Raw genomic sequence first — 16,158 nt, forward strand, 5'->3', positions numbered from 1 at the left:
GGCAAAAGACATAAAGAGACATTTTACCAAAGAGAATAAATAGAAAGCATGTAAGTCATGAAAACATGTTCAGCATCATTAGCCAATAGGAAAATACAAATTAAACCCATAATAAGATATCAATATACAACCATCAGAAGTCTAAAATAAAAAAGTGACAATATCAAGTGTTGCCAAGGGCACAGAGAAACTAGATATTTACACATTGCTGGTGGGAAATTGTATAGCTATTCTAGAAAACTGTTGTGCAGTTTCTTATAAAATTAAACCTGTAACTAGCATAAGAACTAGTCATTGCACTCTTGGATATTTGTCCCACAGAAATTAAAACTTATGTTTACACAAAACCTTGTGCACAAATATCAGTACCAGCTTTACTCATAATAGCCCCAAACCAGAAACAATTTGGATATCCTTTAACAGGTTAATGGTTACATTGTGGTTATGTTCGGAGCTTGGAGTACAACTCACTAATAAAAAGGAATGAATTATCTTTTTACATTTATTTTATTCAAGTATATTTAATTAACAGTGTTAATTTCCACTGTATAGCAAGGTGACTCAGTTAGACATCTATACTTTCTTTTTCATTTCTTTTCCATTATGGTTTATGGAAGCTACAGAAATCATAATGCCTAATTATCTAGACAAAACCAACAAAAATCTTAGTAAAAGAAAAGGCCAAATAAAGAATTTTTTTTGGACCCCCACAAAAGCCTATGAAAAAATGCAAGTTCTCAGAAAGAAACAAGGGAGGTGCTAGAAAGGAAAAAGGCAGAATGTTTATCCTGAAATATGGGTGTTCCTCTGACCAGCCCCGGGGCCGAGAAAGGGAGACTGAATGATAGACAAATGAAAAAAGTCCAAGTAGAAATTAACTTGAAACAGATGACAGAATGAACAAAACATTTCTCTTCTTTTGGTGCTAAGATCTGGCTTCACAGTTGTATAGCTTTGTGGTCAGATGGATGTGTGATCAACCTTGTCACAGCATCTTATCTCTCTATGACCTGGATCAAGTTCCTGAACCAAGCTTCTGGACTTGGTTTTCCCACATATAAAATGAGAATGACAATACTACACCTCATGGGCACTACCAGCCCAACCCAGAACCCGGCCAGAAGAGCCACATAAAACTCCTGTGAAACTCTTCCACTGTGGTAATGCAACCAAACTCAGTGGAGCACAGAATGAGGGTGACTAACTTTGCTGGACTCTGTTTCTGTTATCTCAATGTCTTTGAGTAACTAAAAGGTATTTAAGTTTTAAATTTTATGAGAGGTGCCACAATTAGCTACTCAAATCCATTCCCGGGGTCACTCTTTGGGCTTCCATTTTCTGGTTTCTAATCCCGGATACACAGGATCACCTTTCGGTGTCAAAACTGCAAAAGAAATGCAACAGGATGGCCATCTGCAGAATCACTTTCAGAGTGAATGTGGGTGAAGAGAAATGCACAGAAACGCGCACAGATCGCCCCTCGCCACCTAGGAGATAGAGTTTGAGGATCTGGTCCCACTTTTGCAACTGACCAGTTTTGTAGTAGCTTCTCAATCTAAAACATAGAAATGATAGATTCTACAGAGCAAAGAAGTCCTAGTAAATTGAAGGCCCAGACGGGTCTCCTGATATGTTACTCCCAAACTGAGTCACATTCAAGTCTAACAGAAGACAAGAATGTCAAGTGGGAAGCAGAGGCACAGACTCGTTTCTCAGGCCAGAAGCAGAGGACATGAATCAGAACCCTTTGTAAAAGATGGTCTGTATGTGTGCCTTCAACATTAAAATAAACCAGTACCTTTAAGAAATGTATGAATAACAGTGGGAAATATTCTTAGTGTGGCAGGGAATTCGTTAGATAGTTCCAATCCAGGAGTGCTTGCTTTCTGAAGGACTTAGCAATTTTTGTGTGCTGTTTCCAGTCCAAAACTACTTACCAACAACCCACAAACATCTACAGGTAAGTACCCTGCCCTGGGCTGCACACAGGTATACACAGTCTGTGCCAGGCACAAAAAAAATCACTGACAACAACAGAGTCACCTCTATGTGTTCCCGCCCCACCTGCTACGGACTGAGAGTCCCACTCCTCCTCTAAGCACTCCAAACCAGGGCTGGGAGACCCTGTGTGCAACTGCAAACCAACCCTAAAGCTGCAGGCTCCAAAACTGAGCTCACCTGAGGGGGCAATCTTGGGAGTGTGCCCTAGACTGAAGACTTATGTCCCCCTAAAATTCATATATGAAAGCCCTGCCTCTCAGTGTGGCTGAATTTGAAGAGCCTAAAAGGAGGTGATTAAGGTGAAGTGAGGTCATAAGGGTGGGGCCCTGATCAATAAGGTTAGTGTCCTTATTAGAAAAGACAGCAGAGGACTCTCTCTCCACCCTTGAAGAGGACGGGAAGAATGACCATGTGAGAACACAGCAAGAAGTTGACCACCTACAAGCCAAGAAGAAAGCTTTCACCAGAAACCAAATCAAGCAGAATTTTGATCTTGAATTTCTAGCCACCAGCATTGTGAGAAATAAATTTCTGCTGTTTAAGCCACTCAGTTTATGGTATTTTGTTATGACAGCCCAAGCTACTACAGGGTAGTGCAAGAAGGAAATATTGGAACTAAAATGTAAGTTCCATCAGGGCAGGAATCGCCTCTTTTGTTCACTACTGTATCTTCAGCACTTAGACCAGTACTTGGCACAAAATATCAACTCGATAAATACTTATATATTAAATGTTGTTGTTGTCATTTATTTGCGAAGTTATCTCCTACTCCCTTTTGCGACCCCATGGACTGTAGCGCACCAGGCTCCTCTGTCCATGGATTTCCCAGGCAAGAATACTGGAGTGGGTTGCCATTTCCTTCTCTAGGAGATCTTCCCAACCCAGGGATCAAACTCATGTTTCCTGCATTGGCAGGTGGGTTCTTTACCACTGAGCCATGAGGAAAGCCTATGTGTTAAATAACTGATGGGATTTTGTTGCTGAAACACCTGTTGCCTTTATAGACCACCAATGCCAACAGATTTAAAAATTTTGGAAACAACTTTCTAACCTTGTTTTTAATTTTTACAAATGAAGACATCAATGGGTTTTTAATTTGTTTTGTTAAAATACAAAATTTCAAAATGTACCAATTAGTTCATATCAAGGAACAGATATTTAGGTAATTTCCTTAAAGTACTTTTTACCTGGTAGATGCCCAAGGATTGTAGTGGCTATAACGATTATTATTTAATATTATTCAGCTAATTCTTGTGCCTGAAAGCACTGGAATGCAACGTAGTTACCAACCAATGAAATACTCATCTATGCATGAGCTCCTTGTTTTACTCTTCTCTTGTGTTGCCCTTTATACATCTCTCCAGAAGACATTGCTAAGAATATAATAAATACTTTCATTTGACAGATTCAAAACTAACTGACCTTGTGGCTCAAATTCTCCTCCTACACTGTAGTCAAGACCTCAAAATAGAACCCTTAATAGTTCTCCAATTGTTTCTACCAGTATTAGGCTTGGCTCTGTGCAAAGCTCTGCAAGTTCCCTAAAGAACAAAGCTCATTCATTCCTCAAATATTTACTGAGCACATACCGTGGGCCAGCCATTGTGCTGGGTGCTGGGTGCTGGGTGCTGGGTGCTGGAGCAGGATGGTGAGCAAGGCAGACTTGATCCTTCACAGCAACTGCCATGTGCCACAGGGGAGATAAGACATCAAACAAAGGAATATGGAATTGCAAATCTGGTGTGTCCCACGAAGTGGTTTTCAACCTTTTCTTATTTTTTGAAATGAAAATTGCCTACATATACCTCAGTTCAGAAAATTTTATCTGATAATTTTCTTTCCAAATCTTTTTGAGTCAAGAACTGTAACTATCAATCAGAGTTCCTGATCAACAAAAGATCTCACAGTCATCCCACAGTTAAGATCACTCTGCACAATGGGGAGAAACTGACATAGGACTGAGTTATCAAACTCAGTGATGGGTAAATGCACAATTTCCAGCAGGTTTTTGCTTCTGTGTGTGCATGGGGGGGGGGCAGTATTTGTTTCTGGTTTTTAGAGCTTATATAACAGATCTCTTGGCTACCTTCATAGATCCGTGGTTCTCAAGCATGGCTGTTCATCAGAATCATCTGGAAGGCTTGCTAAACTTCAGATTTCTGGCCAATCTCCCCCCTCCCAGAGCTTCTGAGTAGCACTGAGTGTGGAGCCTGAGAATCTGCATTTTATACACATTCTCTGGTGATGCCAAAGCTGCTGGTCCAGCAACTACAATTGGAGAACTGGGGTATGAAATGCTGTAATGTCTTGGATTTACTTCAAGGTAATTCAGGAGGGTTGCAGTGTGGGGAGGGAGGAGACAGAAAAAACAAAATTGACAAAGTGTTCACAATTGTAGAACTGGGTGAGATCACACAGAAGTTCATTAGACAACCTTTCTACTTTCATAGACATTTGAAGTTTTTCCACAATAAAAAGGTAACAGGAGTCAGTTGGATCAAGATTTGTCATTGCACATCTTTAAGAGGACTTCGGTTCCCACAAAGGCCCTGAAATATACTCCCCGCAAAGGCTATTTTGAACATTTGTGACATGCCAGGCCTTGGCTGACCACTAGAGGGAGTCAAACAAAATGAAGACACAAATTGCTATCCTCAAGTCCATAATTTGGTGGGATAAAGAAAATTATTGTGTTACAGAGACAAATAAATGGCATAAAAGATAATTAAGAGGGAGTAAGAGAGTGAGAAGACTAAGGCAAAACTGCATCCTTTCCCACTATATATCCTTGAAGTTAAACTTTTTTCCCATTTTCTAAGGATCCAACAGAGCATGTGCACAGAGCACGCGTGTGCACGCACACACACACACACACACAGGCAGTCAAGTTTCAGAAATATATATTACCATCAGTCAATTATGTTTTATCAAGATGGAAAGAACATCAAAAACACACATAAAAGGAAAAGCCCAAGAGTCTGCTAGATAATATATAATTTATCCACACAAAAGAATACAAAATTGTAATTTAAAATGACAATATCAATGAAATAATAAGTATATTCATAATGAAAAGCAAAAGTGTTAGTCACTCAATCGTGTCCAACTCTTTGTGACCCCCATGGACTATAGCCACCAGGTTCCTCTGTCCATGGCATTCTCCAGGCAAGAATATTGGAGTGGGTAGCCATTTCCTCCTCCAGGGGATCTTCCTGATCCAGGGACTGAACCCAGGTCTCCCGCATTGCAGACAGACACTTTACCAACTGAGCCACCAGGGAAGCCATATTCATAATAATGACAAAATGGCACGGATTACACTTATTATTTCATTGATGTTATTTTAAATTACAATTTTGTATTCTCTTATGTGGATAAATATATATACATAATCTTGGCCAATGTTCAGAAGCATACAGAACTTAATTTTAAGACTAGAAAAAACACACAAAAGAATTAGCAGTAATTATATCTGGATCGTAGATTTCCAACTTTTTTCTTTTTTTTAACTCTTCTGCAGGTTTTTCAATTTTATATCACAAATATAACTTCTACAATAGTCTTCCTCATTGTACTTTTTTTTTAAGGGTAATTAGCTAAAGTACTATAATTTAGCTGTATACTCAGAAACTAAACCTAAAAGATAAGTGTGCCCATTAAGCAGTGTACAAACTGCAAAGATTAACCGGAATCTTTTGAAGGGTTTCAAAGTCCATGGACTCTTTGGAATGGCCAGGCCAGGGTTCTATGCATTACCCTCAGCCAACCCTAATAGTCAGTTACCCCCACAAAAGCCCTAGAGGCTTCCTAGGGGAAACAGAACAGAACCAGTGAAGCATGCTGGACAGGGAAATGTGGGTTACTAAAAGCAAGCTCCCTTTCTCCACTTAAAACATGAAGCATCCATACCACATTCTTTGTTTAAATATCCTGGTCCCATTCAATCGTTGAGGACTATGCTTGGGCATGGAGCAGGGTGCGGGGAGCCTGCCTCTCTCTTTAAACTATAGTCTGTCATCTTTTCATTCTGAATATTTTCATCACTAATTAGCTCTACTTTGAGATTGCCTCTGAACATTCTGGAATTGCCAACTAATTCAAATTTTGAATCCACAAACTAGACACAATTTTCTTAAAATGGGGTTTCTAATGTCAATTAAAATGGTAGTAGCACACTGAGTATCTGTAACACCATAACAGTTCAGCCAATCGCTTACTAAATGAACAAGTCATCAACTTCATACTAAGCATGGAAATCTTTAGATAGACTCTAGATATAAACTCTCCTATCAAAAATGACAAGGCAAAAATACAGATATTAAAGTGTAGCTTCAAATTACCCACCCAGTAAAAGATTAGAGGCATTGGTGCAAGTGGCTCTTTTCATTAGCTAAAAACAACTTAAACCACAGATAAGCCATTTGTTAAGCAATAACAAAAAAGGCTAAAATGGAATTTCAATTTCAACCTGAACTTACTTCTTACCCTTTAAAGAATACTTCTTCCAAAAAAAACCCACTAATTCTAAAAGCTACAGGTACCCAATATTCATAGCAGCATTATTTACAACAGCCAAGACATGGAAGCAACCTAAGTGTCTGTCAATAGACGAACAGATACAGAAGATGTAGAGTATTACTCAGCCATAAAAAGAATGAAATATTGCCATTGGCGTGACACAGAAGGACCTGGAGGGTATTACGCTACTGAAATAAGTCAAAGACAGATACTGTATAACATCACTTATACATGAACTGTAAAAACTACAACAAACTAGTGAATATAACAAACAAGAGGCAGCTTCACAGACACTGAGAACAAACCAGTGGTTACCAGTGGGGAGAGTGATGAGGGACGGGTGAAGCGAAGGGGATGAAGAGGTACAAACTCTTAGGTATAAAAAAAGCCACAAGGATATATTGTGCGATACTTTATAATGACTATAAATGGAGTATAACCTTTAAAATTATGAATCACTATATTGTACACCTGAAACTTACATAATATTGTAAATCAACTACACTTCCTTTAAAAACATCAACAACAACAACAAAAAACTTGTTCCAGAATGAACAGCAGCCCACCTCATCCACTGCTGTGGGTGATGGAAAATGTCACAGACCGCAAATGCAAACTTTAAATCAACCAGATTTCAGTATGAAAAGTCTCCTAGAAACAGCTCCTCACCTGTGTTTCATTTAATTGTCTCACATTTTTAATTTGGTTTTCATTTTCTAGAAACAAACTTTTCTGAGCAAACCCAAAACAGTGCTCTAGAAGCAACAGATTGGATATAAGGAATTCTTCAAATCTGCCCAGAGATTTAAGACATTCTAAGTCAGGGGTAGGAGTCTAATTGGCCTTTAAAACTTCCAATAACGTTTTCCTACAAAATGCTGCAAACCAGGTGACATTAAAACAACTGGTTTATGTCAGATGAAGGTCAGAACCCTCCCGGACCTCTACCCTTCCCCCAGATCTAACACAGCAGTGTTAAAATGCTCTCACTAGGAATAAAAGTTTTTAACAAATCAAATTTGCACATGGTTTAAAAGAGATACTAAAGAAATCTTCCAAGTCCTGAGTAACACTTACCCTTATAAGCAAAGTTTATTAAACAAAGCTTCAGTACCCAAATTAAGTAGTCCCTCTTTTTTGCTGGTCTTCAAGACCAGGGATCAAAGAGGCGTTGACAGCAAAATGGCCCAACATCCTTCTCCATGAATGACCATCGCCTCCACCCCGCCTGGCGCCTTGGCGGCCACACACACACACACACACACACACACCCCTTCTTGGACTTCAGGGAAGCAGCCTTTGTTCCCAAGACCCCAAACTGGAATCCAGCGACTAAGCTCTCGCCTCTTCGGAACCAGCCTTTCCAAGGGTCGGAGCCCCTCCAGGAAGGTCCCAGGGCGGTTTTGGAAAGAAGCCCCATTTTCTGCCGCGTCCCAAGTGCAGGGAAGTTAGAGCCGGCACCTCCGGCCCCAGCTTCTCCAAACACAGAGGCGTGGACACGCATGCATGCACGCGTGCACATCCTCAAAATAGTGACCACCACCATCAGTGTCATTTTTATCAGCTCTCACCTACCGAGCGGGGACCTTGTGCCGCGCGCTCAGCGCGCGCTCCAAGTCCATCCAACTCTAACCCTGGCCGACCCCTCTCTCTCTCTCACACACACACACACACTCATACACGCGCACGCACCCACATCCCCACGCGACCTCGGGGCTGAACCCCGACACTTCCGCAGCCTTCCGGCGATCGGGGCAGGAAAAGTGCCCCGGTCCACCCACCCGTACCCTCGCCGGCTCTTCCCCGGGGCGCTGGGCGGCCAGCGGTCCCCCCGCTCGCCCCGGGGACGGCGCGCGGCAGCTCTTACCGCGGCCCTTTGTCCTCGCGCCGCCGCGGACCGGCTCCGGTGCGCCCGCCGCCGTCGGAGGGCCGGCCCAGCCGCCCGCGCGCTCGCTCCCCAGCTCCCGGGCTCGGCCGGCCGGGGGGCGCGCGGCAAAGCCCGGATCTGCGGACCGCTGCCAGAGCCCGGGACTGACCCCTGACCCCCCGCCGCCCCCGGAGTCCGCTTCTCCAGGTCTTCCAGCCGACAGCGGAGGAGGGCCGGCGGTGGGCTCGGCCGCCCCCGGGACCCCGCTGGGCAAGGGTAGCGGCGAGGGCGGCGTGGGGGATGCAGCGGGGAGGCGTCGGGCGAGGGGAGGAGGTTAGGGCCGGAGGTTCGAGAACCGGCGCCCGCCCGCCGATCCGGGTCCTCGCCCCGCCGAGGACGCGGCGCCCCCGGCCCAGGCCGGGTCCCCTCGCTCTACCCCTGCGCCCTCCTCGCCGAAGCGACCTCCCACCTGCCGGGCCCGGCAGCGGACTAGGGGGCGCCCCCGGCTTTCTTCTCCGATCTCCCCCGGGGAATCCTCCGGCAGCTTCCCCGTTCCGCCCCCAGCACACAGCCCACCGTCCCGCGGGGCCACGCTGGGAGCCTCTCCGGCCCCCGAAGGCTGAGTAGGGGCGAGAGCCTGGACAGACATTGGGAGAACCCTGGGAGAACACAGATCGTTTTGTTGCTTGGGACCCAGGCGCCCAGTGGCGAGGCGACCAGGCAAGTCTGGGAGGCTGCAGGAGCGGAGCCCAGGCTTCCCAAAGGCTCCCCACCAAGGACCCCGGCCCCCCGGAATGAGCCCGGCGGAGGGCCACGTCGGTCGGGGGCCCAAGGCGCCATCCTGGGCGCCCGCGGTACCGGCTCCCCGCGCCTTTCTCCCTGCCAACGGCTCAAAGCAGGGCATGGGGGACTACGGTCCCCAACCGCCAGCGGCCCACCTGACCCTGGGAGGCTCTCACCAGGGAACCTGTCTGAGGCCAGCAGAAGAGAAAGCTTCTGAAATGCCAGGCACTTGCGGGTGGAACCTTGCCTGGCCCCAGGGTCGGGTAGAATGAATGAAAGGAAAGAAGGAACCCACGAACCTCCAAGAAATCTTTGCAGACCTCTCTCGGGAGACTGGTGCTGATGTAGCCCGAGGGATGAGCACAGGACAGGAGGAAAACTCCAGATTTATCTTTTTAAGCCAAAAGAGGGGCCCCTGTGATTTCAGGAACCTGCATGCCTGGCACAGAGGTAGAGTCAAAGACCAGCCCTGAAACCTCAGGGGCACTCACCCCCACGACTCGCACCGTGGCCTTGGGCCAGTCTGACACTGTCCTTGAGGATGGGGAAGACAGCCACAGTTCACTGAGCTGAATCATTACATGAGGGAATGAGGGTCTGGCCCCCAGCCAGTGCCAGCATTCAACAGGTTCTGGGTAAAAATACTGCCTTAATCTCTGTAGATTTCCTGTCCTCTGGTTGGCAGTACCATCACTTTTCTTATTATAAAATATTTCAGAGGCACACTAGAGAAAGTAAGTTTGTCAGCCCCTGCCTGTGTGCCCAAGAACCAGCTAACCCTAACCTCTTGCCGTACTTAATTCAGATTTTCTCCTAAGAAATAAATATCACAATACAGTTAAAGCCCCTGGACAGCCCTCCCTGATCCCGGTTCTCTCCCGAATTAACACCCCCAGCACCCGTTTAAAACATCTCATCAGTGTTTTCACACCATTGCTACATATGCATGTGTTCATGTTACTACTACATATACCCGTGTCCAAATAGAACATGTTTACCAGTCTTACAGCTTTCTGTGTGTTATGTTCTGCATTTCCTTATGTAACCCAGTCAGTTTGTTTTATGCTGTTTCACTCAATGTTATGCTTAAGAGCCATCTTGTCATACAAATGTTGTTCAGTCACTAAGGTGTGTCCAACTCTTTGCAGCCCTGTGCACTGTAGCCCACCAGGTGCTTCTGTCCATGGGATTTCCCAGGCAAGAATACTGGAGTGGGTTGCCATGCCCTCCTCCAGCGGATTTTCCCCACGCAGGGATCAAACCCCACACCTTCTACTTGACAGGTGGACTCCTGACCCCTGCACCACCTAGGAAGCCCATCATACATATAACCCTAGGCTATTCATTTTAACTGCTGGATAGTGTTCCATTGCGTGAATGGCTTGGCTTGTATAGACATTTTTCTGTTGATCGATGTTTGAGTTGATCAGTTTTCCATGATTAAAAATAAGATTGTTGTGGGACTTCCCTGGCAGTTCAGTGGTTAAGACTCCATGCTTCTACTGCAGGGCACCACAGGTTCAATCCCTGGTTGAGAAACTAAGATGCCACATACCACCTGACCATATACACACACACACACACACACACACACACACACACACACAAGCAAGAAATGAAATAAGACTGCAATGGACATTTTCAACTGCATTTGTGTTTCTAGGGAATGCACTGTTTTTCAAGCACTGCAGTAAAAACGTGTAGAATAACTGTGTTAATCTTAACTAATATGATTCTATGGTGTAGATTACTTAGTACAATTGCTAAACGAATCATCATTACACTTACTTTTTTTCCCTTGCATTTTGACAGCTTAAATTTTATCAAGCAAATAAAATTCTACAGAACAAGGTCAGGAAACCTTTTATTGAAGGGTTAAAGGAAACATTTTAGGCTTTAGGCCAGCCAGGAGGCAAAATTCACACTATTTGATTATGTAAGTACTTATACAACCATTTAAAGTATAATCTTTTAAAAATGTGAAGACCATCCTTACCTCATGGGTCGTAAAAAAAGACACCCTCCCCCACAAAAAAGCTAGATAGCAGAACAGATTTGGCCCATGGGCCATAGTTTGTCTGCCTAACCACCATTATGTGAAAGTCATTCAAAAAATGCATCCCTTTCCTTGAAAACCAACATTAAAAAGAAAGTCAGTTTTAAAGATTTTCTTGGATGTGGACCATTTTTAAAGTCTGCACTGAATTAGTTACAATACTGTCTCTGTTGTTTGTTTTCTGGTTTTGTGGCCATGAGACATGCGGGAGGCCAGCTCCATAACCAGAGATCAAACCCACGCCCCCTGCACTGCAAGGCAAATTTCCAGCCACTGGACTGCCAGGGAAGTCCCCAGGAAGTCATTTTTAATAAAGACAAAAATATTTGATTCACCAGAAGAATCGAATATGAGATTCCTGCTAGGGAAAAATTCTTAGGAAGATGTCCCATGCCTCAGCTGATTGATACAATGACTTTGAGGAAGCCACTGAATCCTATTTTTTAACTCTATAATAAATTCTAGAAATGGAAAGACTCCTATCAATTAAGAATTAGATAAGAAATGACACTCAATGAATGTGTTTTATTTTTTGTTGTGTATTTTTTTCCTGCCTGATGAATCATCCCTCTGCTCCTAGTTCGTTGATTTAAATACAAGCACACAAATACAAATAATTAGCTTTTTCTTCCTGAAATGAACCTGACCTACTTATTTTGTCTTTACTGAACTTGAACTAAAACTTGAAAACAGTAATTTCAAGAAATTTTCTTACATGAGGGGACTCAACCTAGTTTAAAATGTTGACAAAAACAGGACCAAACTAAAAAAACTGTGGTGGCGAACCTCAGACTTACAAAGGCACTGTCAATCTCTGAGCCCATTCGGTAAGCAGGGTTCGTGGAGGCCGTGGGGTCAGGAAGGCAATTAGACATGGCTTCTGGGCATATTTTTTGTTTCACCAGCATTATCCTAAAGAATCACACACACAGTCTTCTCTCCCTCTCACATACACATACTCACACGTATGTCCCCTTTATATGTCTGTGCGTGCTGCACACATGTATTCCTTACAAACATATCTGCTTCCTTAAACGCACGTAGCGCACACACTTCAAATATGCACGTGGCTCTTCTCCACATACATACGTCTCTCGCATATGTTTCTTTCCACCAACACTAAAGATTTCTCTTTCTTCCTCTCTCTCTTCTCTCTCTTACACACACACTTGCCCCACAAACATCTCTCCCCTTAGCACATACATTCTCCTTACTCCCATATCTGTTTCTTGCAAATTCAACTCTTCTCTACTTTTTCTAACATACACATATTTTCACACAACTACACCCAGACCCAAATGCATTCTCTCGTGGGTTTTCATAGATATGTATATTTGCTTATCTTAGTTCAGTTCAGTTCAGTCGCTCAGTCGTGTCTGACTCTGCGATCCCATGGACAGCAGCATGCCAGGCCTCCCTGTCCATCACCAACTCCTGGAGCTTACTCAAACTCATGTCCATTAAGTCAGTGATGCCATTCAACTATCTCATCACACATAGAAATATATACACCATCTCCTTAATTTCTTGCCCAACCACAGGTTCCTCTTTTCACCTCCATCACAGCAGTGCAGTTAAAGTGCCACAGAGTAAGAGCTGGCTGGAGCCTTTAGCAGCTCCCATTTGTGTGTGTCAAACAATACAGAGTTAGCTTACTGCTTGTTTCCATATGAAGAGGATTTCGGCATGGCTTTCTGTACATCAAGTTTATTCACTTTTGATAAATATCTGTAAAGTATAATTCAGTTTACATTGTTAGCTCTCACTTTCTGTGGAGCAAATACTTCTCTAGCCTATTAAATGCTTAAACTCTGCTCACTTAAATTCTCCCAAAATGTGAGGGGGGTGGGTATATTGGTTTTCTTGAGCTGCCATAACAAAAATACTACAAGCTGAGAGGCTTAAATGACAGAAATATATGGTCTACAGCTCTGGAGGCTAGAAGCCCAAAATCCAGGTGTCAGTGGGATTCTTTCTGAGGGTGGTGCGAGAAGGATCTGTTCCAGGCCTTTCTCTTTGACTCCCATGGCTGTCTTCCCCCTAGGTATGTCAGTGTCCAAGATGTCCTTCTTATAAGGACACCAATCATATTGGCTTAGGGCCCACCTTAGCGACCTTATTTTAGTTTGATCGTCTCAGTAAAAACCTTCTCTGGTCACATTCTAAAAACAAGGACACATTCTAAAGTACTGGGGTTTAGGACCTCAGTGTATGAATTTGGAAGAAGGCAGGAATGGGGGATGCAATTCAGCCCCTAACAGTAGGATTTGACTTGGTTCTGCAGGGGGTTCACACCAGAGATGCTGAACTTACCTGGACCAATGATGCATCTGAGACCTAGATGTGGCACTTGCTCATTTGAAACTTCAGACTCCAACTGCATTCCACACTCTCCACCTCTGTTTTACCAGGAACATTATTGTTGTTCAGTCTCCCAGTCGTGTCTAGTTCTTTGGCACCCCATGGACTGCAGCACGCCAGGCTTCCCTGTCCATCACCAACTCCCACAGCTTGCTCAAACTCATGTCCATCGAGTCAGTGATGCCATCCAACCATCTCATCCTCTGTCGTCCCCTTATCCTCCTGCCTTCAATTTTCCCAGCATCAGGGTCTTTTCCAGCGAGTCAGTTCTTCCCATCAGATGGACAAAGTATCAGAGTTTCAGCTTCAGCATCAGTCCTTTCAATGAATATTCAGGACTGATTTCCTTTAGGATTGACTGGTTGAATCTTCTTGCAGTCCAAGGGACTCTCAAGAGTCTTCTCTAACACCACAGTTCAAAAGCATCAATTCTTCAGTGCTCAGCTTTCTTTATAGTCCAACTGTCACATCCATACATGACTACTGGAAAAACGATAGCTTTGACTAGACTGACCTTTGTTGGCAAAGTAATGTCTCTGCTTTTTAATATGCTGTCTAGACTGATCATAGTTTTTCTTCCAAGGAGCAAGTGTCTTTTAATTTCATGGCTACAGTCACCATCTGCAATGATTTTGGAGCCCCAAGAAAATAGTCTGTCACTGTTTCCATTGTTTCCCCATCTATTTGCCATGAAGTGATGGGACCCTATGCCGTGATCTTAGTTTTCTGAATGTTGAGCTTTAAGCCAGCTTTTTCACTCTCCTCTTTCACCTTCATCAGGAGGCTCTTTAGTTCTTCTTCGCTTTCTGCCATAAGGGTGGTGTCATCTGCATATCTGAGGTTATTGATACTTCTCCCAGCAATCTTGATTCCAGCTTGTCCTTCATCCAGCCCAGCATTTCATATGATATACTCTGCATATAAGTTAAATAAGCAGGGTGACAACATACAGCCTTGACATACTCATTTCCCAATTTGGAACCAGTCTGTTGTTCCATGAGTGGTTCTAACTGTTGCTTCTTGACCTGCATACAGGTATCTCGGGAGGCAGGTCAGGTAGTCTGGTATTGCCATCTCTTTCAGAATTTTCCACAGTTTGTTGTGATCCACACAGTCAGAGGCTTTGACGTAGTCAATAAAGCAGAAGTAGATGTTTTTCTGGAACTCTCTTGCTTTTTCAATGATCCAACGGATGTTGGCAATTTGATCTCTGGTTCTTCAGCCTTTTCTAAATCCAAATTGAACATCTGGAAGTTCACGGTTCGCATACTGTTGAAGCCTAGCTTGGAGAATTTTGAACATTACTTTGCTGGCATGTGAGGCAGACATAGACCACCCCAAATTCAGAGACCTCACTCACTGCGCTCCCTAAGGTGAAAGTGCTCCACCTGGTGGAATGTCAAGGCACTACATGTCAGCAAAGGGTAGCCCTGCTTGTAATAGGGCAGCTAGCACCTCATCGGGAGAAGGCAATGGCACCCCACTCTAGTACTCTTGCCTGGAAAATCCCATGGATGGAGGAGCCTGGTAGGCTGCAGTCCATGGGGTCACGAAGAGTCGGACACGACTGAGCGACTTCACTTTCACTTTTCACTTTCATTCATTGGAGAAGGAAATGGCATCCCACTCCAGTGTTCTTGCCTGGAGAATCCCAGGGATGGGGGAGCCTGGTGGGCTGCCGTCTGTGGGGTCACACAGAGTCGGACACGACTGAAGTGACTTAGCAGCATCAGCACCTCATCGTCTGGTATCAAATATCAGATAAACAAGGGAAAAGAAACAGGGAAGGCAGAACAAATTTGGTGTAACCGGTATATTTCATATCATAGCAATAGTGCATGGGAGGTGAACTTTTGAGTTGAACACATTTAACAGTAACACACCAGCAAACAAACTAAATTGAATTTGTATAGAAAAATTCAGGTGGAATAAAATGTAGTAGTTCAACTTTCATGGGACCCTAATAATCTGGCTGCAACTAGCCACACTAGCAATGTAACACTGGCCCCTCATAACCAGAAAGGATTAAATTATATAAAAGTTTGATGGAGAAGATCCTTTGTCTGAGAAAATGTATAGAGATAAACCATCTGCCAATTGTGCAACAAGATTTAAGGACCCCCTTCATAATCCCAAATGGCATTTACAGAACAAAATTATGTAAGACTGAATAAATGCAAAGAATGTCAACAACACCATAGCCATCACATTTAACCTGGGCTTCCCTGGTGGCTCAGATGGTAAAGAATCCACCTGCAATGCAAGAGACCTGCGTTCAGTCCCTGGGTTGGGAAGATCCCCTGGAGGAGGGCAGGGCTACCCACTCCAGTATTCTTGCCTGGAGAATCCCCACGGACAGAGGAGTCTGGCAGGCTATAGTCCATGGGGTTGCAAGGAGTTGGACACAACTGAGCAACTAAGCACACACATTCTCTTTTCCCCCAAAAAACTCCTCTTGGGAGTTCAATCCTCCAGGAATGTAATAGTGTAACCAAGGAATTCTCCAGGCAAGAATGCTGGAGTGGGTAGCCATTCCCTCTTCCAGGGGATCTTCCTGACCCAGGGATTGAGC

At 44.1% G+C, this 16,158-nt stretch overlaps 1 protein-coding gene across 9 annotated transcripts in view; it reads right to left on the minus strand.

The window, feature by feature from the left end:
* The window catches only part of GREB1 (growth regulating estrogen receptor binding 1), a 133,611-nt gene extending 123,850 nt beyond the window's left edge, over positions 1–9,761 (minus strand). For 2 of the 9 annotated variants that reach the window (XM_027556053.1, XM_027556052.1), the window contains exon 1: positions 9,661–9,753. In XM_027556053.1, coding sequence (XP_027411854.1) covers positions 9,661–9,747 — 87 coding nt within the window. In that variant the 5' untranslated portion in view covers positions 9,748–9,753. The other 7 variants (XR_003513476.1, XM_027556058.1, XM_027556054.1 and 4 more) reach the window with 7 other exon arrangements.
* Positions 9,762–16,158: the final 6,397 nt, after the last annotated feature.

Source organism: Bos indicus x Bos taurus, chromosome 11 (assembly GCF_003369695.1).
Source record: "Bos indicus x Bos taurus breed Angus x Brahman F1 hybrid chromosome 11, Bos_hybrid_MaternalHap_v2.0, whole genome shotgun sequence".
NCBI lineage: Eukaryota > Metazoa > Chordata > Mammalia > Artiodactyla > Bovidae > Bos > Bos indicus x Bos taurus.